At 36.5% G+C, this 27,017-nt stretch overlaps 1 protein-coding gene across 1 annotated transcript in view; it reads right to left on the minus strand.

Annotated features, from left to right (window-relative positions):
- Positions 1 to 25,937, minus strand: part of SLC30A9 (solute carrier family 30 member 9) — a 39,256-nt gene extending 13,319 nt beyond the window's left edge. The window contains exons 1-15 of the mRNA XM_075752233.1: positions 25,639 to 25,937; positions 23,521 to 23,697; positions 20,004 to 20,066; positions 17,205 to 17,304; positions 15,728 to 15,820; positions 15,262 to 15,344; positions 13,744 to 13,802; positions 12,928 to 12,995; positions 8,147 to 8,249; positions 4,757 to 4,812; positions 3,126 to 3,261; positions 2,670 to 2,709; positions 2,160 to 2,231; positions 1,597 to 1,704; positions 185 to 350 (exon numbers count right to left, since the gene is read on the minus strand). Of these exons, the coding sequence (XP_075608348.1) occupies positions 185 to 350; positions 1,597 to 1,704; positions 2,160 to 2,231; positions 2,670 to 2,709; positions 3,126 to 3,261; positions 4,757 to 4,812; positions 8,147 to 8,249; positions 12,928 to 12,995; positions 13,744 to 13,802; positions 15,262 to 15,344; positions 15,728 to 15,820; positions 17,205 to 17,304; positions 20,004 to 20,066; positions 23,521 to 23,697; positions 25,639 to 25,735 (1,421 nt within the window). The 5' untranslated portion in view covers positions 25,736 to 25,937. The remainder of the gene's footprint in view (positions 1 to 184; positions 351 to 1,596; positions 1,705 to 2,159; positions 2,232 to 2,669; positions 2,710 to 3,125; positions 3,262 to 4,756; positions 4,813 to 8,146; positions 8,250 to 12,927; positions 12,996 to 13,743; positions 13,803 to 15,261; positions 15,345 to 15,727; positions 15,821 to 17,204; positions 17,305 to 20,003; positions 20,067 to 23,520; positions 23,698 to 25,638) is intronic.
- Positions 25,938 to 27,017: the final 1,080 nt, after the last annotated feature.

Consider the following 27,017-nt stretch of genomic DNA (forward strand, 5'->3'; position numbering starts at 1 on the left):
AGCACAGAAATAGAAGTTAGTAGTAATTAAGATTCTAAAAATCTCAATACAGAAGAATCTACCCTAAAAATAATCAATCTCACCAGATTTCTCTCATTTCAAGTGCTTGAACTATTTTTTTTCCAAATGTTATTTTCTTGCTTTTCGTTGTTCTTAGAAGAGAGTGAGCTGTAAAGATTCCTACCTCACTACAGGATCACTTTCCAGTAACTCAGTGAGTCGCTGCAGTTGTTCAGGTTGAATGGATCGTCCCAGCAAGGCTTCAGTGTTAGTGTAGATTAGAAATGCTGAAACAGTTCCTAACAAAGTTCCAACACCTAGAGACCCCACACTGTCATAATAAGGGTTTCCTAAACAAAACATGTCAAATTAGTTTCGCAGAGCATTTCTAAAACATAGCAGATAATTCAGATTTCACACTGAAATGAGTACATAGTTTTAAGGGGTTGTTTTTGGTGGTATTATTTTGATTTTGTGGGTTTTTTAAAGGCACTGGCAATTCTCTTCTACTGAGGAACAAGATGAAGCTGGAAGAAAACAAGTTATCTTAAGATAAAGTCTCAAGTCCCTCCTGTCCCTCAGCCACTCCTGTCTCCTGCAGGACTAATAAATGAGTAGACTCTTGTCAGCTATTTGGGTTTCTGTGTATAGATGTACCTTTACTAATACAAAGTTATATACACCTAAACACAGGTAGAAGCACAAAAGTCTGTGTTCTTTTAATAGTAACTCAAAAACTCACAAGTATTAGCGATTTCTGGAATACAGTACTTGTCAGTTTTAAACACGTATTCATTTTCAGATTTGTAGAAACAGTAACGTAAGTTTATGAAGGAAACTAGAGATGGAGTAAAAAACTGACTTCTATATAAAAAAAATGAAACTTGCAAGTAACTCATTAGAAGCTACAAAGAAACAAAATTACAATTTATATTTTTAGAAACAACTGAAAAGCCAAAGCCAATACTTAAAAAGAGACAAATAATCAATCTTCCCTCTTTAGAAGACTTAACTGTGCAGCAAAGACAGACTTTGAATCAGTTGCCCTACAGATTATCCTACCTGCGTGAGTTAGGTTTGCCACACTGTTCAGAGCAGCTATTGTAATCTGAAGATAACACTAACACCACTACATCTCAAAAGGAAAGAACTGCTTCCTTAATTCCTCCCCACATGCACATGGAGCTGCACATCACTGAATAAGGAAGCTCAAATTATGTAATCCTACCATGGCACAAAGTGATTTACATCAGTGACTACAATAAATATACCTTTAGTAAAAAATACCTTAGTTCGTACAACAAAATAACTCAAAAGAAAGTTAAACCCATCTGCATGTACTCTTTCAAGCTTAACCCCACCAATAATAATAGACATATAAAAAACTTCAAACTTTTATTTTAAATATTTTCAACTCAAACTACTAGAAATAAGATCAGAGAACAGTATAAGCCTCCAGAACCTTACACAGTACGAGTATCAGAAAAATAGTAGAGATGTATTTAAGTCAACCAATATAAACTAAATGGTCTGTGTTCATATCATGCACGGGAGGAAATTCATATCTGCTTGCCTCAGTTTGAAGCAGAATTTTACCTGTTAAAGAAGTCAGACCCATACAGGTAGCAGCTACAGCCACACTCAGAACTGCTGCAGCATCCTCCAGTAACACCACGTTTGTACTAGGATCACGACTCTGCACGACTACGTATACAACAAAAAAATTACATTGCTTTCAAAAGCTTAATTACATTATGCACAGTACTTAAACTATACTTACACCAGCAACTTAAGAGAAAAATTTCCATAAGTATGTAGGTGTAAACTGAATTTTTGCATATGCACACACTTCTGAAAGCATTCATAAATACACAGAACAAGCCCTGCGCCAATTATAAAAGCTTCTCCAAAATGTTTAAAAAAATTGAAGGGGCATTTATCCTGAGAAATGCAAGTAGTTTAGCAAAAGTATCTAAGTAGAGTTACTGAAATCAACAGGTTTTCACGTAATTTGTAAAATATATTTGTTACTAGAATGGAGAACAGATCAATAAAGCAAGGGGAAAGGGAAAACAGACTTGTTTCTATCATTATGCAAATACACATAATTCAATTCTGTTTTAAATAACCACATACCTTACTGCTATAACAACACGTACCATATTGATAAAATGACAGACCCTTGGCTCGAGCACTCCTGCGAATTTCATTTATAGCAACAAGAAGGGTAGCTGAAACAACACCAAAGTAGCTGCTGAAAATGGTTAGAGGCAAAAAGACTTGTTTCCATTTTGAAGAGAGGGAACTTTTCTTTCTATCATAGCAACAGATCCTCAAGAAAGCTCTGATTATTGATACTCTGAATAATGATAAAGTTACCTTCTTTCCTACATGTGTCTCCCATACAAACTGGAATAATTACATTCACTGATAGTTTAATACCAAAAAGGCACTCTATGTATACTTTCCAAATTATGTGTTCTCCAACTCATTACATAGATAAGAAAAAAGGTTTTCTGCTTTTTTTTTGTTTGTTTACAACAGAAGTATTTGCAACAGAACTCAAAACTTTACTGCGTAAGCAAGGACCAATTATTACTCTAGTTACTCACATTATACTCTTAGAGATTATGAATATTTAAATAGAAATATTTCTTAAAACTGCGTACCTCCTTCAGATACCAATGACCCTGCTAAAATGCAGTATGCCTGTATGGAAAAAAAAAAAAAAATCTCAATTATTATGTTATATGCATATTTGTACAGATCTCTTCACCACAGACTATTCAAACTCAGAATTCCAGAACCCCATTACCCACTATGCCCTGCAGCTACCCCTAAACAGAAGGCAACAGCATTTTAATTATGCAATATATTGCAAAATAGGAAAGAAGTACCTCTTGGGAGGTGTGAAGGGAAGATGCAGGGTTTAAAGAATAGCTCATTTTGTTATAAGATCAGCTATAATTTAACATGATTTTTTTCTTAAAACACATTTGCACTAATGATGGTTTGAGTTAATTGTGATAGGATTCCAACTGACTAAGGAAGTGAATTTCAGATCATGCCATTACTTTCTATTACGTCACCAGTGTTAGATACAGTATCAAACAAGATCAGCTTACCCAGAGAAGAGATTCTATAGGATGAGGGTGGAGCAAACCTATGATCCCATGATACCAAGAAAGTCCTGCACCCATCATGAAAATGCCCACCCCACTAATCAGGGAGGCAATATAGCGCATGTTTGTGAAACCATACCTAGATGAAAACAAAGAAAGTGATTTAGGAAAATAAGATTCTATATCTCTGCAAACATACCTACAAGTTTTTTTCCATTAATTTTTACATGTCGCACATCATCATCATATGACTGGGCATCTATTTAAAACAAAGCTGCTAAATCAAATCTAATCCAAGGGGGGAAAAAAAGAGCCACCTGGAAAAGGCTAGGTAGTACACACAAGAACATCATGCATAGATATTTTTCTAATTCATTTTTAAACAAGCTACATACATAGCTGTATGAGCTCTTCTGCAGAGACTGAGGATTTTACTACTGTAAAAAAATTCATGTCACTTACATGTTATTAAAATACTACTTCTAAATGAAAACACTAGTCATAGGCAGCTGGTCTACACATTCTATAATGCTAATTTAAAGGGAATAAAATTTGTGACATCTTTAAGTAGTTCAGCACTGCAGACATTCAACACTTGCAGTTTTTAAGAGCAATGGGAAGAGCTAAAGCAATATTAAAAGGTTACATTTATTCCTTTTTTTGTTATTAACTGCTACTACAAATAGTACACTTCTTTTTCAACATTTAAAAACCAATAGTAAAAAAGACTATATAGAGGAAGAAGGGAAAAAAAGTGAGGGGGGGGAAAGAGATACAACGAATATTTAGTCAAATTTTAGATTATAACATTTTTCAAGTTACCTGATGCTTGTGTAGGCCCCATCCCTGGAAGTGTTTAAGACCAGGTTAGATGAGGCTTTGGGCAACCTGGTCTAGTGGAGGGTGTCCCTGTCCATGGCAGGGGGGTTGGAACTAGATGATCTTTGAGGTGCCTTCCAACCCAAACCATTCTATGATTCTATGTTCTTAATGAAGAAAAGCTTAACTAATTCTGTAAATTAGATGTACTTTGAACTAGTGCTTACATTATGACTTGCCCAAATATATGAAGTGTAAAGCAAATCAACACCAAGAAAATAACATGTTAAGTGTAACTTCTAAATTTCATGGAGTTGAAAGAACTTATCAATAATATCCCTATTACTCAGGTAAAAACAAAGAGTAGTTTAAGTCAAATACAACTCCTTATGATGCAAGTAGGTGCCTTGCAGAAAAGCACTGTTGAAAATATGAAGAGGACAGTACTTTTTATATTTAAAAAATGTTGTCATTCACATGAGCGGTGTTTAAAAACAAAGTAAATCTATCCAGTAGAAGAGGTAAAAGAGTCCAGACTAACTTAAAGAAATAACACCAATTAAAATAATACACATCAAAAAGCATACCACAAAAAAAAAATCATCACATATAACATGCATCAAGCCACTGAAGCTAAAACTCCTGCAGTTTAGAAGAAATCTCACTTCTTATTTTATCTATTGTAAAATCAGAAACAATGCATTTCAGAAAGGATACAAAACAGCAGATTAAAAAGAACAAGGTGACGCACAAACAAGAACTGATCTTACTCCTATATATAATTACCAAAATCATTATTTACTCAAAAAGCTTACGGATGACTAGGGTCAGGCGTTCTTGCAGACTGACTGATGCCCAAAGCCAGCAATGCCTATTTAGGACAAAAGGAAAAAACCTTTGTTAAAAATAAATATTTAGAAACATGTTATATGAACTGAATTTGAACAATAAAGGCAGATGCAATTTGCTCATCTGCACATATGCTTTGTTACTGATATTCTATTAGAGCTGGGATACAATCCTCAAAATCTGTCATCTAAATCTACCACTCAAAAAAATTGTTAATTATACCTATATATATTATATAGGTAATTATAGTTTGTATAGAGTGTATGTGTGTGAATATATATATATAATAATTATTAATTATAATTTTAGAATTGCAACCAAAAGTGAACATCACGTGCAATCACAAGTGTTGTTGCTCTGCTTCCATGTGAAGGAATGAAGTTGTTCAGGAAACAAAGCTATTTAAATACACCCCTCTTGAAAAGAAATTATACAGAGACTATGGTGATGGCATACTATGTTTAGTGCAGTAATTTCACACTGCAGTTTCTTTCAGTAGTGAACTTTATATTCTCCGAACTAAAGAAAAAAGTATTTTGAAGGAAGAAATAAAAAACTCTCGCTATCTAAATGGCCTATTTGGGATATACTTAATTAGGTATGTATTAAACTACTGATGCAGTAAGTTATAAATCTAGATCTCAATTTTGCAAAGCATGTGCTTTGTTTTAGGACTATGAATTACTGAAACATAATACCAAGTTAGACACTTCAGTCTTCACAACAACAAGCTGCTTTGAGGCAGCAAGGTTTCTCCTGTGTTTTCCCCAAAACCACATACTCAAACATTTGAGAAAAAAAAAAAAAAAAAAACCCCACACATTTTCAGTGGAACATTTAACTTTCACGTTTAAAAACCAGAATAGCTCTTCCACATAAGTGGTAGGTAATACCACTATCAAATTTGGTTCACCTATATATTGGCACACTTGGCCAAATGAAAAAAAATCACACACTTTAAGGCTGCCTCCCCATAGATTTCTTCACATATTATCAGTTGAGTTAGTAGCAGCACCCCATCTTCACTTTACAGCTGCAATAGCTGAAAGGTTGTATAAAACTATTTACGGAAAAATAGCAAAAAATTTGAGTCCTCAACTCAATCTTTATGGATAGAGAAGCACACTAGGTACAACGGAAGCAAAAAAGTAGCCAAAATTACATTCAAATGCTTTTTAAGATATCAAGTCTGCTCTAAGGTTCCATACATTCCTCAAGTTTGGAGAAGCACAAGACTGTTGCATTCTATATGAGTTACAAGCTACCCAAGGACTCCTCTTGCTTGAGCTGCAAGAGGGTTTCAGCCACTCATCTTTAAGTTTTAGGGTTTTTTTTTGTTTCCAAAGCCTTGCTATATCAAAAACTGCAACAAGAAAGATTCCTTCTACATGGAGAAGGGGAGATTTCAAGGTCTTGTAATGTATGCTTCAAGCACACTAAAGAAACCAGTGGAAAAGACAACATTAATTTTGTCCCTGCACACTAACATTACGTGCCCAACTCTTGAGTTTGCCACACCAGTCAAAGTAAACTTGTCAGGTATGTGGCTACTTGTGCTGTGAGAGGATGCCTAGGAATACAAAAAGAAACAGAGATGCTCAAATTCTCATCATTATGCTACCAAGAGATGACTATGCAACAAAGTCTGTCATTCTATTATAATAACTGACAGGAAAAGTATCTCAGGTTAACATGTTTAGCCTCAAGTCCCACTTAGGATCCATGAAGTAGCTGAGTAGAGCTCTGCTCACTACAACTCCTCTCATTCAACTCATTTCTCAAAAAACTTAAGAATCTACATTATAACTTGTATCATTCTTAGATTAATACAAATTTTAAAACACCTAGTGTTATTTTTTTTATCTGGACAGGCATTCAATAATACTTTAAAATGACTGATACATCATTCTTGTCCAGGAGGGGCAGGGAACAGCGAGCATGTAACCCAAATTACTGAGATTTTGTTCTGGCACCAATTCCTAAAGATAAGGCTGGTCACATTATACATATGCATTGTAACAAACAAAATTAAGCCTGTCCTGGGACTAATTTCCTAAAGTTTGTATATTTGACTAATACTATAACCCATTTAACCTTTTTTTGGTGCACTTGCATCTTAATAGTTATAGGGAAAATAAATTGCAACTGAAGTATGGAACAATCAATTATATAAAAAAACCAATGGATTAGAAAACAAGTCAACAGAAGTAATTGGGGCAGGTGGTTTGAAATAATGTAGATGTATTACAAATAGTATTGTGTTATATTAGCAGAAATACTAGTCCAAATACCATTCAAATAGATTTTATTTATAATTACAGGTGAGTCTCTATAGATTCTTTCTGCATTTAATTTAAGGCTTCTACACTAGGTCAGTTATTTTACTGTTAGCTTATAAACCCTGCTATAAATTACTGGCATCAGTATTAAAAAAAAAAAAAGAACAGCTAGATAAATCTGTTGAAACCACTAGTTTTGGCAAGTAATTTTGCAACAGACTAACAACAGCTTTGCACTCAGATTAGTGAACAGCAGAAAGAGACTTAGCAACATTTCTAAAGTAATGCAAACTTCTAACAAAATATGCCTTTATCTGCCTACAGTTTCATAAAAACTGTATATAACATTACTTTGTAAGTGAGATTCGCTTTTGCCCCTGGGAAGCGTAAAAAAAAATATATATATACACACACGTATACTATGTACACACAGAAAAGAGCACATCTTTCCCCCACTGCATGGACACAGAGCTTGTCACACTCTGGGCACGCTTTGTTATCTGAATGACTGAAACCAGAAATTGTTTAATAAGGTAAAACCCAAAAACACCCTCTCCTAGATTAAACTGTTTATTTTAAAAAACCCTGTTTTGCCTCAAAATTATTTAAATGGTCATTAGACTAAGTACCAGGTTTTTTCCTCCTTGAATGTATTAATTTTAATTCTAGGGAGCATGTAAACCATACAAAACAGCACAAAAACGATCACAGGTATTGAACAGGAAGAGCACTGTAAATACACACCACAGAAGAATCTGAAAGTCATTTTTAGTAAGAGTTGTGGCTAAAAAACTTGGAATTCCTAGGCTCCTCTACAACGCCAATGTTATCTATGAGTAAACTTTGTAAAGAAAAAACAAAAGTATTTTGCCATGAGCTCTAGTCCTCCTAAAAAAAAAAAAAAAAAAACTGTTTTCACTTCTCTGGTGTTTACTATTTAGACAGTATAGGCAAACTGAAGAACACTAGTAGATTGAATTATTGCTTTCAAGTGTAATACAGCTCCTATAAGTATCTGTCTTTATTCCTGAAAATTATTACAAGTGCTAACTTAACCAGAATGGAAGAAATACTCACCTGGTTGCATGTGTCTGCTAAAGAATGTATGGCTTCTGAAAACATACTTGCAGAACCCGTGTAAACCCAAGCAAGCAGCTTAAAGAAAAAGTTCAACCCATTTCTGAAAACAAAGAGAAGAAATAAGCTAAAGAACAGAATATTTGGTCTCTAATGTTTTCAGCAAAACCACAAGTGCTGTATAATCATGCATTACCTGCCAGCAAGTGGTGAAATCAAGTATCAGTTTAATCATTAGAGACCTGTACAGGCAGATAAGGTATACACATTTTCTGCATGGTTACTGTTTAAAAAGCCCTTTCAGCTAAACTGGATATACAATTTAACTTTCTAAAATCCTTAACTTCTGAGGAGTCCTGAACAAGTTACACTTCCTGAAAACTACTAAGACATTCACTACTCAGAACAACTAATTGCCTACCAGTGGGAGAATACAAGTCTTAACGATTTCCTTTTCTCTTTTTTCTGTCCTTTGCCTCCTCCTATATATCCCTTCCTAATAATGGAGTGCTAGGTTCCCCACTTCAATCTCAGCTTGGGCAATTCCCAGTAGGATACAAATGTAAAACAACAGACAGGAAGACAAGGCTGTCATTAGATTGTGCTATAAAAATTATCTACGGAACTTTTCCATTAAGATGTCCAGTGTGACTTGTCAAGTCTTTTTTAGGTTACGAGCTCACTGGAGTAAGCATTATGTTATGTTGTACAGAGAGAGGGACTAAAATCTGAATCTACATTCTCACTTCAAACATTCATTACCAGAATCAGTAGGTTAATTGTTACAATCATATTGCAAAGAAAATCAGACTAGAGAATTATAACATTCTACTCTTTTTTAATATATCTGAGTTTAGCTTATTGGCAATTTTTAAAAGTGTTCAAATGAAATTAAGTGTTATAGATATTAACAACATCTTGCAGTTGCATTTTTGAACAATCACATGCCAAGAAATTATATTTAAGTTAAAGGAAGCAGAAGTCCAACCCCTTGCCATACACCAAGTTATATAGTTGATTAAATAACATTCATTTCCAAGGTCACCCTTAAAGGTTTTCTGTGAGAGTATATCCACTTCTTCAAGCAAGAGGTAGCACTGTTTTCCATACCTCCTGCCATCCAAGGACCTGAACGTGCTTTACAATTTTTAATTTAGTCTCATTAACTCATGAGATGGTGAAGCATCACCATAATTTACAGGTATGTAGTAAAAAACAAAATGCATAAGTTAGCGGATAGAAGAAGAAAGGAAGGCTGTTGTAACACTAAACCATAATTTAAACTCCCTGTGTTAATTACAAGTTCTTCCAACTCACAGCGCAGTGCATCTTTAGCATAGAAAGAAAATGAAGTAAATTACAGTGGGATTCATGAGCACAGTCTCTTGACTTTTGTATTGTTCTTCTCAATGTTGTATTAATGGAGCTGGCAGCTTATCTGAAGGTACAATTCAGCTGTGGGGCCCCCACCTGTTCAGATGACACAATAGGCACTCAGCTGATATTTTATTTCACCCCCACGAATTCTGAATTTGTGGGGGAATTTGACATCCTAGAAATCTAAAAAGAAACAACACTAAGATTTTCAAATGTCAGGCCCAGCAAAATCAATCTGTTAATGATGTCCAGCAAGTTGGAGACATAGGATACAAAGTTGAAGAGTGCTACACAGGAAATAATCACAAAAACCTAGTGAGTCTATGAAGCCATCAAGGCTATTTGGTGTTTCCTGCCTGACTAGATGTTCACATCAATATAAGATGATAGATAAAAGTCAGTTCTGGAGGGAGGGTGAGAAAAAAGAGTCAAGTTTTTACTGCAAATAAAATATGTATTGCTTTAAAAAACAAATTCACCACTGCATTTGAAAATAATAAACCCTATGAAAGCCTAAATTCTGTTGAAGAAATAGTATGAAGATTTTAAACAGTAGAGGAAAAATAATCCTAAACCAGTAGATTCTGAGGAGGCAGCTGAAACACGCTGAATCAGTTTGAAACAAAGTTATCTTTTACATCAGTAACCACCAATTCAGAAAATATTTTCTTTATCGTACCAAAGTGATCTTAACTGACTGATGAGCGACCTCGTTTCTCTCTGACCTGAAAGAGTAGGAAATCTTAACAGAACTTAAACCAAAGCTAGGTATAATCTGCAAAAGATTTATTGTAAAGTTTTGAACATCATGCCGAGAAATAACAAAACAACCCACCCCACCTATGATTCATTAGGCAATTCTCTTGCTATTAAACCTACTACTATACAGCATTTTCTAATAAGCCCCTCTTCTATACCTAGAAAATAAGCTGCTTCATTCAACACAAGTTTATAACTGTATTCTAAAGTCTCACAGGAGGCAGATATTCACCAACAAAATGGGGGGAAGTACTGAAACAGACATCTTCCTTGCTGTCACAAGTCTTGTCAATTGTAGTGTAAAGTCTAAATTTAACTGGTAACTTTAAAATGTACTGATACATAAACACAATCAGCCTTTCTTTGAAAAAAAAATCAAAAATACACTGTGCAAAAGTAGATCAAAATCAATTCTTCAAATTAAGGTTCCTAATTTAACAGTTTAAATCATAATTAAAACAAATTCAAATAAATCTATCCTGACTGAACTGTAAACTTTAAACAAAATTAAAGGGCATTAATACTTGCATTTACATATTTATCATTCCAAATCTGTTTCAAAGACAACCACCTCAAAACCCCAAGATGTTTATGTGGAACAGGAATTATGGGGAACTGAGAAATATATACAGGGAATGGTACCATCATGTGATTGCCCACTTTTTATACTCTACCTTACAGCATAAGATAATGGTCTATAAGAACCTGGCCTGACTCACACAACCATCCCTGTCTACTTACATAAAATATTTAGGCTTTTGAAGAAAGGACAGTTAAAAAAAAAGCCAAAATTTAAAAAAAAAAAAAGCCCAAAACAAACAAAAAAAACCCAACCAAAATGTTCAGATCCATTATGAATCTATGGGGAAAAAAATCTTCTATTTAGGCTCTAGAGTTGAGAACTAAACACTTTTTAATCACATATATTTCCAAAGAAGCAGTAACATTACTAACATCCTTGACCAGTAGTATTTTTTAAAAAAAAATATATACCGTGCAAACTTTGTATTGTTTAAAAGGTAAAGTATTAGCATGACAATGACACTTCAACAATGCCAGACTCTGAAGAATGTTTTGCTAATAATAGATCATTCCCTTTTTGATAAAAAACACTGCCTTCCTGTATTTCTCTATCAGACCTTGAAAGTTTGCCCTCGCACACAGAATTCTGTGAACATGGAGCGTAACAGTGCAGCTGGTCTATACCCTCACACGTGGATCCATAGATAAGAACTCTGCTTTTGACTGAACCACATTTCATCCTCAGTGAGGAAGCCTCAAGTTTGTGAAAAGTCTACCAAATCATTCCAGCCAGAGAACTTCAGACAGATTGGCCTTTCTTGATCCAAAACCAGAAGCCACTAAAAATCATGCTGATGTTAAGAAGATCAGGGCCATGAACAAAGCAGCACTGATGGTGGCCCTGACAAATCTCTGAAAAGTCATCAGGTATTTGAGAGTCACAAGAGATCCTTTAACTTCTAAAAAAGCTCCAAAAAGAGATGACTGAGCAATACAACAGGCTCTACAAACTTCTGCTGGCCTGGTTGCCAGGCATTCATCTATAAAAGCATCTAATCATCCAAAAGGTATTTATGAAGTGAAGAGAGTGCAATGTTTATAGCTATACCCTATTTACAAAGCAGGAGGAAAGGTCTGGTTTTTCTACATCGCTGTAAAAGAAAGTGAAGGAGGTAGAAGTGACCATGCAATCTTCTCCATACCTTTTTTTTTTTTTGTTAGAAACACCCATACTAGCAGTTCTTATATGTTTCTACTTTCAAAAGCTCTGAATAGTTACTAGTAGAATACTCAATAAAGAGGGAGGTTTTCAGTCAAATGGGCTTTGCGGGGTTTTTCTCCTAATCGAAAAGCATACAGTTTTGTAGGAAAACTCAGAAAAGTTATTTCCTGCTCAAAATGTTGTTTCCTGTGCCAAAAAAGCATTTTCCCTATGTTTCTACTTTGCTCCCTTATATCAATAGCGTCTTGGCAAATACCTTTTATAAAATCAATTTTATTTTAAAAATTCACAGGTTTTACGGCAAATAAATTTTGGCCATTATTTCCTGAGAGGAACTCAACACATTTCTGTTTATTTGATGCCAGATAGTCTCTGTGTTCATTTGCTTTAATTCAGGATCATTAGTTTAGTTTCGTTTCATTCAAATTTGTAAAACATGTGAAAGGCAAAAACCTCCTAACTTATCCCCTTTTCTGTTAGAGAGGAAAAGAGTTGAATAACAGCAGAAAGATGAAAGTTAATTCTTTTCTGTTGGTTATATACAAGATCGTTTAAAACATATGAAAAGCTTCCTCTCAAAAAGCAGCAAGAAAAAAGGCCAATTTTAAATGCCTGCCTCTCCATATCCTTCAAAATTTTATTTTTTACTTTAGTAAGACAGATCAACTTCAAAAAATTCGTTCTTCTCTGTGCAGAGATATATTCTATCCCTGATCTCTATATAAATGAATGTATTTACTTAAACTCTCTCCCATCAACAATGAATAAACAAATCTATTACCTTCAGTTACAGAGACACAGGTATCTTTAGCTTGAATAGACACTGTTCTCATTTCCAGGATAATAAAAATAAATTGTTTTATACTTGCATAAACAACACTTTTTTTTTTTTTAAACTTACATGCAAATAGCTACCATTACCACCTTCCCTGGTCCCTTGAAAAACATAGCTGCTGCACTGGAGCGTGGCTACACAAAGAAATAAGAGATTATTAAAATAAAATAACCAAATCTTGACCTCATGAAGGACCTACCATAAAAATTATCACATAAAAACTCTACATTGCCCTGTATTGCAAAAGTGAAGCTACAATCCTTGAAACCTACTTATTTACTACTGAATGCTCACCCAAACTGCAGTTGGGTCTTACACATTTCTACAAATAGATAAACAACCAGCAGGGGCCACTGCATCCATAAGGACAGGAGCCAGCTGTGCAGCAAAATGATTAAGAAATCATTCTACCATAGCAGAACACCTGGATCTAGGGAACAGGTCTGCTTAAGCAAAGAAGAAGAGCCAAAAGGACACAAAGGAAAGTGTTAACGCTATGGGTTGGGTTTGGTTTGGTTCTCCCCTTAAGAAACCTATTTCATTTTTTTAAATGAACAATATGCTTACTATACATGTTTATAGGCTACAGATGAAATCACAACTACAGCTGCAATTTTGTTAATAAGAAGGCAATTGACAAAAAAAGACACCTTACTGGTAGATTACACTGCCATAGTAGGAACCCATTTAAACTGGCATCATAACTTTTACCACTGTTTCACAGTCAGAGATAGATCTGGTATATTACAGTTCAAATATATCTTTCAATAATATTCAGTTAGTTAAGCTTATGCAACTGTTTCACAACTTTTTCCTTTAAAAGGTGTCATAGTACATCTCATCACATTTTTCTAGCCAAAAAAACTCTAAAACATCTCTTACCTTAGTATTTCCAAAGAACTCCCTGTATTCCCTCAACAGCCTTTGGTTTCTAAACAGATCTGCAATACAAAATTGTTATTATGAATACTTACTAGCAACCAGTAGTTTCAGGAATTTTTTTTTATTTTTACTCAGCAGCTAACTTCTAGTAAGAGCTACATGGTCTTATTGAAGTAAATCTCTTAAAGAGATCCTTGTTTGTGAAAAACTCGTCTCCTAATACTGTTAATCAGAAAGACATATTGTTATATGCTCACGCCAAATACAATCTGTTACGATCCTCTACACTGTTGCCATTTCTACAAAGAAAGGATGATACACAGGGGGAAAAACTCAAAATACACTGTTATGGCTATCTTGCAATGTCCCTGCACCAAAAAAAAAAAAAAAAAATAATTCTTTATAACCAAATCCAGGCATCCTACTGCCCACCTCCCACCCCTTAACCCTTTCTGCTGCAAAGGAGAGGAGGAAGGATGTTTCAAAGCAAGTCTCTTAAAGTCAGTATTTTTCCATCCATTAATGATGTTCAGTAACTTCAAAATAAACATTGGTATACTACAGTATCTGGAAGCTGTAGTGCTAGATTCTCCCCTACAAAGTTACACAAAATACATTGTACACAATAATTTAAATAGATCAAAACAGCCAGTGGAATACAAGGATAGTCTGTAAAAAAAGGGAGTTACCACACCAAGTATACAATGTTTCAATATGCTATTAGGACTAACAACTTTTTAAATCTCATTTTTCTAATTATGTCCAAGAATTATTCTGCTGGTCACTAAAAATGTTGAAGCTACTGAGTGCACTCTTGGTACAAACACTTACAGGTACCTTAACAAGTGCCTGCAGCTCCAGCCTTTTTACTAGGAAGGTGTTCCAGTGGCACAACTGTTTCAAAACAAAGATCTCTAATTTTAAGGTGCATAACTGGAATAAGTACCTTGAAGCAATATTACCTCTCCTGCGATTTTAACTGACTAGATAAATCAAAATTCATTACAAACTACTGATTTGACTGTACCTGTTATTGATAATACCAGCAAGGATGACAAAAATAACTTTAAGCAAAAAGATGATTTGGGGGTGTTTCCCCCCTTCTGAAGAACAAGGGTAAGCTGAATCCATTTCAGAGGAAAAATAAATTAGTAAAGGTATGGTATAAAGGTTGGCAATGGGTTTAAGTCTTTCAAAAATTTTCAATTAAAAAAATCCAAAACCATTGAAGATATTAATTATAATCTAAAAATTGAAAGCCCCCAAAAAAACATATGACTATAGATCTTGACTGAACATATATTCTTCCTCTATCACATAGATGACGTCGTAAGATAGTAACAGACTATATCTGCATAGATAATAATGTGTTACTTGAACATTATACCACAAAGCCTTGTCAAGAACTGCCAATTCCAAATTTGTGTGTTATCAATGAAGTAACACACCACCTAGCAGATTTCTAACAATCCTACTTTGTTGTTTACATTTGAAGTTATTTGAAAACTCTATACTCACTTTCTCTGTACTTGATCTCTGCCTCTTTACGTCGTTTTCTTTCTCTAGCAAGAGCCTCTGGACTACCCCAAACTTCAAGAGACCTGCACAGAGTAAAAGCAACTTAGCAATGGTTCTATTTATGCAACTTCTTTTCAGTTTGACTCCATTATAAATGCCTTTCCTGAAAGGAGAACATCACATCATTCTTTCCGATAAGAAACCACGCAGATTACTTTACAGAATAAAAAGCTAAGCAAGAGGAGGCTGAGGACAAGCACTTAATCTTTGGACACATGAAACATACCCACCGACTTTATATACACCATGTGATTATTACAATAATGAGGATATAAAATGTGTTCAGATAGAAAATGGAAAAACGTTATTGCCCTTTTACATTGTAAACCTGACTTTTAAAAAAGTTCTCTGACATATAATCCATTTTAAATGATCCAAACATACTTCTTCATAAAAGTGTTCTTACTTTGCCTCTACATCCGATCTCAAGTACACAGTGAAAGTCTCAGTGTCATCATGGGGACTTCGTCGTTTAATTTTCCTCAGCTGGTCTAAATCACTAAAGAAAGCAGAAAAACAGTTTAACACAAGAAAATGTTTGTATTATTCTGATTTTACTTTATGTCTGGGTGATCTTCCACGCTTTTGATATTATTAATTTGCAGTACAAAAAACCTGAAGTTGTTTACTTGAGCCAAACAGATGCGCAACATGAAGCAAGCGATTTCTAGGATACTATTGAAAAACTACTGTTTTCCACACTCAGAAGTTCAAATCATGTCTTCACATCATGAAATATTACACATGGAAGACAAAGTATTTTTATCATTGAATGATAAAACATCCAATTAATGATCTGCATGTAATTGATAATGTGCACAAGTGCTAAACAAAAGGGTTCATGGCTTAACATCTCTAAATGGAAATCAGAAGTCACGCAAGATGAAAAGTTAAGAAATTTAACCCCAAAACCTACACACCCAGCACAAGTTACAAAAGGTTGGATATAACAAAACTACTTGAGAGAATGGATAAATTTCCTGGCTGAGCTATAAATTAGGGCATCTACACTGAGAAGCATCACAGATTTCTTTTTTTTTTTTTTAAATACAACTGAGCATTTCATTTTTAGCCCAATTATCTGTTCCTTTTTTTCTTTTTTCTTTTTTTTTTTTCCTCTACATCCCCCTCCCCTGCTTTGGTCAATCCAGCAAAACTTTAGCTAGTTATTTCGCCGCACAAGCCAGTTATGATAAAAATATGGCAGAGGACTAAGCATAATTTGTCACTGAATTTTCACCAAAGACCAAGTCTGGTGACATACACTATATGTAAAAACTTGGAAGGCACAGTGACAGAATAAAAGTTATAAACAAAGCTGCTAAGCCTTTAGATTTAATATGGGTCATACACATTTCATACATGAAATCTGACAGACACCTCAACTATAGCAATACTCAGTAAGACCTGTCGGCAGGCATGGCACATAGTAAAAGGCAGTAAATATGAATCAAGTAACAACAGTTAGGTTACAATGAACCACCTTATATTTTATTCCAAACTACAGACCTCGCGTAACATTAAGTTTCTACTCATCTTTTAAAGGCATTCACATCAAACCATCATGACCCCAAAAATGCTGAAGAGTTCTTTGCCATTCCCCCCTAGGACTAGCTGCTCTAGAGATGAACTCCCCCCAACTAGACTTATAGCCATGTAAGTACAAATAAATTACTTTAAGAAGCAACTACAGAAACAAGCAAACTAAGTGCAAGTTCCTAATCTACTGTAACACTAAGTAAGCAAGAACTAACTTCAGCCACTTATGATTGCATATACCACATTTAGAAAAAGCTGCTGTGCTAAATCACTCTACAGTCACTATTACTTTGGTAGCACATACAAACATTCACAATCTAAATTTCAACTCAAACCTACCATACCTGGATTTAAGGCAAAACTCATTTATTGCTCTGACTCCAGTGATGAAGTTATTCTGTGTGTATTTTGGTCCATATTCTCTTTTTTTAAGGACTGCTTTCACTTAAAAACAGAAATAGATAAGCAAGTTAAGTCACTTATGGACTCCACAGCAGAAACTTCAAAAGGTAATTCAATCTAGTGTCATATCATCACACCTCTAAGTGGAGATCCGAAAAACACTGCTTGCCAGTGAGACAGAAAACTTACAGTGAAGAGAAAGGAACATTCTTCATTGTGGAAATGAGTCAAAGTAGAATTATTTACCTCCAAAAATGCCACTTGCTAAGTTGTAGTTCAGGGCTCTCAAACATTCCATGTACTTAACTGTCACTGCCAGCTACCTCTCCAACTTTGATGTCAGAGATGGTGTTTGGCTACTAAGATAGCATCCAAATATAGCAAACCCTTGCTCTAGCAACTGAAATGGCAACATAGAGCTCCGTTTCTTTTTTCCCAATACTTAACCAATTCCACCTTCCGCAGATAAGATCTTTGACCTTTGCAGACCATATAGAGAACTGAGACAGACTGTTCAGGTCATTTTCCTCAACTATTTCTTTCAAAATTAGCACACTTAATATTGGACATTTATAACAAAAATATACATTCTTTATTTATAATGCTGTGTATATCTAGAAGATGTACTCTCATCACATCAGTTTTTCATGCACATGGAAAAGAACACCACACCTATTCAGAAAAAGAATAAATGTAATTTTAAATTTAAGCCATTATTTCCTGCTTTGTATGTACATAACTTCATCTTATTTTCAAATGTAAGTCACTATACATTCACTTCCGTTAAAAACATTACGCACATTGGAAGAAGAGTTACAATTGCTGAAGGATGTAACATTAAAGAACACAACTGAAAACAAAAAGCTCAAATTCTGCAAGCAAGAAGACACGTGAACTTCCTGCGATCACAGGACTGTTATAATTTCTATAGTTAGCCCAGAACTTCTCCTTAAGTCACAGAATACTTACAGAAAGATACTGCATTTAAACACTGTAAGAATTTTTTCCCTAGAGTTCTACATTGTCTTACTTCTGAGTTTTGAAAGCTTAAAGGCAAAATATATTGCTTGACACTCCCAACAACCCACTAACACTACAGATGTCAATATTTACCATAATAATCTGATTTCTGTCATTCAGTTTGAACTTAAACAATTGTTTTAAATACTTGAGTAATCATATTCATCCCACAATGATCCTGTGCAAAGGTGACAAAAAATTAGAGATTTCCTAAAAACAGTCCATCATTTACTAAGGTTAGAACAGGATGAACATTTTTAAACAAGAAGAATGCTTCCCATCTTATTTGAGAGAGACATATATCCAAAGTGTGTTAACCTTAGTAAAAAATAACTTGTGGATTTACCAAACACTTACTAATCCACCTTTCAGAAACACAAGTAAATCTCACTAAAAGAAAATACTATGCTGCAACGTACAATTGGTTGTACCTCAACAATCCTAAACCCTAGTTCAAATAACTGTATAAAATTGGCAATAAATATGGGGGGGGGGGGGGGGGGAAATAAATTTGACATTTCCAAGAGGGTAGAGCCAAATAAAAGATGATGTAAATAAAACACTTTAAATAGCACAAATATTTAAGATTAGTGATCCTTAAAAAATGTTACAGCAGCATCTGAAGACTAGAATTCCACTTTCTAAACACTATCAAAAACTTTAACATAAACATTCTTGCTTGCACATCTATAATCTACAGAAGCAAAACTCTCTTCTCACTGAAAGATATATCTATTTTTACAATTATTTCACAGTCTATCTAATTTCTCCTAACTTGTATGATCTCCCTGCATGCATACACTAAGTGACAACAGACACAAAGAAACTGACATAAAGGACGTAGACAAAATTGTGCAGAAAATATACATAGAGAGATACTGATCTCACGTTGTTGCTGACAAGTATTACGATTTGATGTTTCTTTAAATGTGGGGAAAGACAGGAAGGAATCTTCATACTGTTTATAGCCTGCTGAGTCACTTTCACTCAAGAGAATTTTTTTGACAGAGTATAAAGAGAAATGGCGATATCTATTTTGACCTGAGTGATCAAAAGCACAGGAGGTTTTTAATAGAATATTTCTCACAATAACATAATAGAAAATACTAGAGTGAAGATGGAGTGAAATCACGTCATGATAAATTAAAAATATGAAAAAGTAATGCTCTTTATTTACTTACGTTTTTAAATAACGTTAACTAAAGACAAAAGCATGTATTTTTTACAAGCAGAAATGGGAACATTACAGGACTCAGATTAGGTAGTTCATGTGGTCAAAATATATTTAGAAGCAACACTGATTAGATTAACTCAGTAATAAGAAGGAACAGAGGAAGACTTAGAACAAGGAACAGGGGAAGATCAAGTATTCAGCTTAGCCACACTAAATCCAAGACGGTGAATGGACATGCCTAAAAACATGCAAGGAGGACAGACTGTAATAACAGATAAGAAAAATTACTCTTTTCCTGACAAACTCATCAGCTTAAATGAAACAAAAACAGACATAGAAGAATAATTAGAAGGAATATTGCTATATTTGATTTTTCAGCAATCATTTTCAAACAACTGGGTACCAAAGTTGGCATACAAGTGTGTTTTAAAATGTTATTCACATAACTTGTTACACAATTGAAGAGGAACCACAGTTTCCCTGCACATATCTTTTTTTACTACTAGCAGACAGCGGTGAAGTTTCAATACAGGAAGTATTTCTTTACCTTTTACTTGGATTGGCTCTTTAAGGAAAGCCTGTTTTTGACCTGCATTGCTCGTATCTTGTCCTGTAAAATAAAAATAAGGGTCACTGTAAACATAGAACTATCTATTTTTCTTTTCAGTAAAGAGTTTGGTGGTTGACATAACAAAATAAGAACATATCCTAATATTGCTTTCCATCCTTACAATTAAAAAACATTGTTGTTTGATTTCCAACATTTAAAACTCTCAAAAGACAGAAACAGTAAAAAAATAAGTAACAAAATAAGACATTTAATATAGCATCGGTCAATAAGCTCCTAGCAGCTTGCAACATACTTCAAAAAGTATCCTCAATTTTAAAAAATATTTTAATAGTGTAATTATAGTTTGGGGCCAGTTGTATGCAAAAATTTTTATTAGTAAATATAATGAATTCTATATAGTTTATGGCTGCTGATCACCTAAATCTCACCGAGCTTTAAAGCTGTAATTTTAAAGAACTGAAGCTTTTTCACTTACAAAAAGTTAGCTCCTTAAAATACGGAATATTTAAATTAAAATCCACAATGCCTGTGTCACAAGCTGGAGTAAGAATGAAAACAAAGTATTTTAGCTGGTTTTGAAATTTGAGTCTATGACTTGATAAAAAGCCAGTAAAATATCATTTACAGTACCGTTCAGTGAATCTTAATATTTAGAAAATAATAAATTCCAGTCATTTTGGTGACATTTTTAGAAATCAGAAGTACTACTCAAAAATACAAACAACTATTGCATCCTTATCTCATACATCTCAACATAGCTTTCAAAACAAAAACCTTATGACTCTAAGATGTCAAACTAACATATCCACTAATACTGTCTAACACTGGAGGTTTGCCACACATCCACACTCATTAACAAAATTAAAACTGATCTTACTGAAAGCAATATGCAAAACAAAAAAAGTTTTTTCAAGCAGGTTTTTGTTAATTAATGAGATACTCCTAGCTTAACATGCTACTCAAATTACTCAAAGGTCAGATATTCTGGAAGCTTGGACTACATAACTGTCTTTTCATCAGGCAATTAGTTATTGCCCTAACAGCAACTCAGGGCTAAGGCTATGCAATAATCCAAGTATACTTTCTTGGAAAAATAACACTTATAAACTTATGAAACTGATCTTATTATACAACAAATAAGGCTGGACCACAAATAACTAGCATTCCTAAAACAGTCATCCCTATCAGTTATTGTTTGACTTTAAAACAAAGCAAACAACCCTCTGCTGTTCCTTTCCTTTCTTACTGGTTTAAAACACCAGGTGGCCGATCTAAGCTAAGATTGCTTAGCAAAAACTGAGTAGTAGCTTCTTTTCAGAAACTCTGCATGCAATGACTTATGTCATCAAAAGAAATATCACCAAAACTATTTAACAAAATATTGGGTCATAAGATTTTGGGAGCGGGGGGAAGGCACAAAAATATCAAGATTTACATCTACGCACAGAGACCACATCTGGTACCCTTTTAAAGTTCATTACCTCGGACTAGACACTGAACAAAATCACAGTGCATCAGTGAGGAAAAAAAAATACTGAACAATTCACAACTATTGTTTTTCAGATAAGCAGAGGTTGATATGATAGAACTTTCAAGATGAATACATTAATATTTTCAGTATCGCATTAACAGGAAAAGCATTTCCCAAGTTTACTGATGAAGAAATGGAGGTCCAAAAGAGATCCATTATTTGCCAAATATTAAGTTACTGGAAAAGTATGGGAATCTTTACAAGTAGTATATTACCTTTTCAGAATTCTACCAAACTACGCTTTTTTTTTTTTTTTAAATAAACAGTAGTAATATGTCCACAACACAAAAGAACAGTCTACCCATCAGGTCCCAGAAAACACTCCAATATGAAGGTGCATGTAACAATACTCATGCCAAAATAAACTTCAAAGCAATTGTTCATCTATGCACAGTATCTCTAGGCTGCAGTTTCATACACATTTGCATGTGTCAGTCCCCACTTCCCCCCCCCCCCCCCAAAAAAAAAAAATAAAGGTAAGTCTCAGTGTGTCCATGTGGTGCAGCTCCACTCGAGGCTTACTATGAGGCAAGGCTGGCAGTGTCTCTCCTCCAGCCGTTTCAGGACATACTGAGCAGGATCAGCCTATTGATCCGCCTGGACCCTAGCTCTGCAAAAGAAGCAAGCAACTAATTTTTCACAAAACAGGCCTAAACATCATTAACCCCAGCAGAAAAGAGGAAGTAATCAGATAGGAGCGGGAGAAGGTGGGAAGACTCCTGATGACAATCAACAATTCTATAAACTTCAAGCAATCATGAAAGCAATAGTGCTACACTATCTTCACATGTCCAATTTTTAACTGTGCATTAAGAACTCAGAAAGTACCAACAACTACAACTGGCTCTATAGTCTTTCACTGTATTCAGGCAGACATTCTTCTGCAAGAATCTTGCCCTCTAGCAACCATCTTCAGCTCAAGACTTTCCAGAAACATAAACGGTCTTAAGGGTTATCCTCTTCTCACAGACTTAAGAAACAATACTTAATTTTAGAACAACATTTAAGATCACTTTTGTACTTTCAAACATCAGAAAAGTAATACTCTTAGCTGGCTATAATTACTAGCTTTTAAAGACTAGCTTTTAAAGACTGCTGCAAGCCTCAAGGAATTTACAAGTTACTAAAGAAAGAATGAAAACCTGCCAGCCTGACAATGAAGAGAAGAAAATTTTCTTTAGTAGACCACCTAGTTTTAGACAAAAGCACACAGAAAGGGAGCTTTCACCTTAAAAAGTGTTTGTTATTTGTTAAAAAGCACAGTGGTCTTCCAAACATGTATCTGTGCAGTCCTATACTTAATAAGTAGAAAAAGTAGAGGATGCTACAATGGAGCAAGGACAAGACAGTTCTGAATTTCACAAGCACCTAACTAGCACAAGATTGACAATCAAAGGGAACAGCAAGGAGGGTTAGGTTATGTCATTATCATCAAGTGTTTAATGTGAATGCTGCAGTTCTGACAATGTCAGATTAGAAAGCTCTAGCAAATGAAACAGCTCAACCTTCTTTACCAGTCATCTATAGCGTGACCTGGAGAAGTCACAGTGCTCAGTATTCACACTCATTCAATCTTTATCACTAATTCATTTCACACAACAAGCCTGAAATACTACAAAAAGAATTCAAGTAAGGAAGCAAAGTGGTAAAAGACAAGTACTACATTCCATTTCTTCTCCTGTAAGTTAACTAATCCCTTCTGACATCCCCATCTTACCATCATCACCTTAAATTTGATTACTCTAAACTTAAATCCTTTAAATACTGGAATGACAAATAAATTTCAGCATTCCTATCTGCTAATGAACTTGAAATTTACATGTAGATGTCCGCAAGCAACAAATACTAAGAATTCTGCAACCATAGTATCACACAATCTGAAAAAAAAAAAAAGTCATCAATTGTTAGATACATGAAGTTTTTACATGTATAAAAATACTCTTTCTTTTAACTTAGTACTACCTGTTCCAACTTTATGCAGGGTTTCTTCTGAGGTTGATCCATTTCTGTCTTCTGATCCAAGATCTTTTTTCTGACCATTGGAGGTATAAACTCTCACCTGACTGATCAACTGCACAGGCAGACGATTGCATGGTATAATATAAGACAGACTCCCAGTTTTCATTGAAGCTTGCCATCCTAATAGGAGGAGGAAAAAAAAGATGTTACAGGCAACCATTTTGGAAGGAAAAAAAGAAGAGAAAGCGGTCCAGCTATACCAGCATAAGTTATGGAAAGTTAGCTTTTAAGTACTGATCTGTGCTTATGTTACTCATGTTTAGGATAGGAATGACAAAATGGGAGTACACAGCATGCTTTCGCTGCCTCCCTTCGAACGCCCACTTTTAAACTTCATTCTAATGTTAGGGGGTTTTCCCCTACAATCTGGTATGCACTTTTTCTAAAGACCTCTAGATGATCTTAAGGGGGGGGAAGATAAAAATCTGATAAGATTGGCTGATACATTAAGTCCCATTCTAGTCATACTGCCTCAAAATCTTTAAAAAACAAGTACCGATAAAAGAACAAATACAGATCACTACAAAACTATTAGTCTGTGTTGTCATTTCATTTCACTCTGTGTATGCTCTGTACAAACCACAGCTTAGCAATTAAGAAAAACTGAACTGTGTGTACTGCACATTAAGAGCAATTTGCTACAGAAATTATGTTGAAAAGCACACAACATTGTATGAAACATTTTATGCAAAAGAATCTTAAACTTTACAACGGACAAATTACAAGATAAATACATTAAAAAGCCTATTGAGAAATCACCCTGGGTAGGCAATCTTGAGTTTCAAAAGACTAGCCAAAAGTAGAGTTGTATGCAGCATAAGCCAACCTGTATTAGCAACCAGTTTCTTTCAGGCAGCACAAGCACTTCTGTAGAGAGGGTATAGAACTCCTCCAACCAGAAATGCAACAGGAAAGCTAGCTGCTTTAGAAAGTACTCATTAAAAGAATAAAAACGTTTTAAAAAAAATTAACCAGTGCTGGTAAGTCAAGTCATACACAGTATGACTAATCATATATGAATAATGCACCTCTCAACAAAGTGATACTATTTTATAAAACTGCTTATTCCAGAAAAGACTCCACAGCTTTCCTTTTATTTAATCCTCTACAGTATATAAGCACCTGCAATGTGTCCATGCACCAATTTGAACCTTAGAGAACAACAACTTCACCAAAACAAGTCAGACAGGCCCTTATTGACTATTAGTTATTGCTAATGTGACAAAAGCCCTGAAAAATCAACTCAGCACAGCCCAGTGAACTTACTGATTATGACTCATAAAAGACTACAATAAATATATGGCATCACATGAGCAGTGTTCTTGCCCAAACTTCAGTGATATTAGAGCAGCTGAAAAAGGAAAATGTAATCAGCATGTTTAGAGGACTTTTTTCCTACTAATCCATACAAACACAAAAAACCATTAAAGAAAAAGCTGATTTGCTGCAATTCAACCATAAGCAACTATACCGGTCAGAATTTTAACCTCACGGGATCTGCGGCCTAAAGGAAAAGCCAGGGCTCACTTCTCAGACCAACACAACTCCTCTAAGACTGCGCTTCATTTTACACAGTGACTGCAAACTTCAACCCCCAACACGGGCGTGACGTATCAGTTTTACGTAAGACTGGGGCTGACAGGGCAGCAGGCCTACAAAGGGCGTGTGAAAATAGCCGCGATAAGGCATTACGTTCGTCAGGATACGCCTCGCCTACCCAAGCAGCTACGACCTAAACACTTCCCCCGTTTTAAAGTCGGTACTCGGAAGGCAGCCGGCGCTCTCCGGCGGCTCCCGGCCCGGAGATGTTCCGCAGCCGGGGCAGTATCACCGCCGCAGGGGGGATCCCTTCCAGCCCCTGCTGGGGCCCGAGGCCGGCTGGCACCGGCCGCCTGCGAGCGCTGGCACTCGCTTTTCCCCACGCCAGCAGGCAGCTTGATTACAGCTTCCTACCAGACTCGACCGGGGAAGGCGGGGGTCCACCACCCCGGCCCTGCCCGCCCCGAGGGGTTCCCGGCTGCTCGCCGGCGCAATGCAGCGGGCCGGGCCCTGAGGACTCACCGTGGCAGGCGCGGGGGACCGGCGCCGCCCGGCACCGCAGGTACAGCCGGTAGAGGCCGCGGCAGCCCCGCCGCTGAGCGGCCAGGGCCGGCATCATGGCGGCGGCGGCCGCACGCGGAGCCCGGCAGCTCCCCACCGCACGCCAGCGGCCGGCGAGCGGGCGGCAATTCGCATCGGAGACGCCCGGCGCGGCCCCGCTGGCCCCAGGCGGCAGCGGCAGCCGGGATGCCGGCGGTGGGCGGTGCCGCGGCACCCGGATGTGCGGAGGGACCTCAGGGCCGCCGCTGACTCACCCGCCCCTCCCGCTGCGCCTGCGCGGAACGGCCGCGGCGTCTCCTCACCTCACCTCAGCCGCCGCACAGCAGCCCAGTGCTGGGCCAGTCGCTGCCGGCGGGGAGGCGCGTCCGGCCCCGGGAGGGACGAGAGGGGACGGGGCGGCCCCGCGCTGGGCTGGCTTTTGAAACCGGCTGGGCCGTGACTGCCCTGCGGCTGGGCTGCAGCGAGGTGGCGTCTGAAATGCGTGACAGGGGCGTCTCCTGCTCGGGAACTGCTAATTTGCTGCTCGTAATTAAGAGATGGTATATACGCGCGTGTAACGAGCGTACGCTAGATGCGTTAGCACAGGTAAAAACACGTAAAATGATAGTAACAATATTAAAACGCGTATGCTAAATCTCTTTGCCAGATTTTTATGTGAAAAAGCTTTTTCCCTACCCATAGGTCTCCCCTAAAACTGACTTCCCGGCTCAGCGCTGATAAGCTAAAATCCAGTGGAACGCCTGCTTGTTCCCGCAGCTGCGGCGCGCCCCGCGGGCGGCCCGGCTGTGCAGGGGGCTGGTGGCAGGCCCCCAGCCCGGCCCGGCACCCAGCCCGGCCCGGCCCCCAGCCCGGCACCCAGCGCTACAGCCTGGCGCGGGACCATGCATTAAGTTAGTCCCACTAGCATCAGTTCACAAGCTTTTTTAATAAAAAGAAAAAAAATTTGGCAATTTATAAAGTTTTTGCAGTGTAGTTTTGATAGTAGTTTAGGTGACCCTGACAAACTGCCTCTGGCTTCCTTGCCTTCATTTGCACACTGTGAGGAACCCGGGAGCTCACCAGAAGTTAGCTTGGCAGGGAACTTGGATAATTAATGTACCTGATAATCCACGAAGCATTTGATCACTGAGGAGAATTATTAAAGTGCCTGTCTTTAACGTACCCAATTAGATTTTGAACAAGGTTTGCTGGCACATAACTTCTTTACCAGCCAGCTAATCGTTAGCATTGCCAATACGAGTTTTCATAGAAGCCCGATGGAGGCAGATTGAAGTAAAATACTTGCATCAAATAATTAACACCCATCTTCCCAATAGTCCAATTGCAGCCATACCAGGTGA

Source organism: Balearica regulorum, chromosome 4 (assembly GCF_011004875.1).
Source record: "Balearica regulorum gibbericeps isolate bBalReg1 chromosome 4, bBalReg1.pri, whole genome shotgun sequence".
In the NCBI taxonomy this organism is placed as follows: domain Eukaryota; kingdom Metazoa; phylum Chordata; class Aves; order Gruiformes; family Gruidae; genus Balearica; species Balearica regulorum.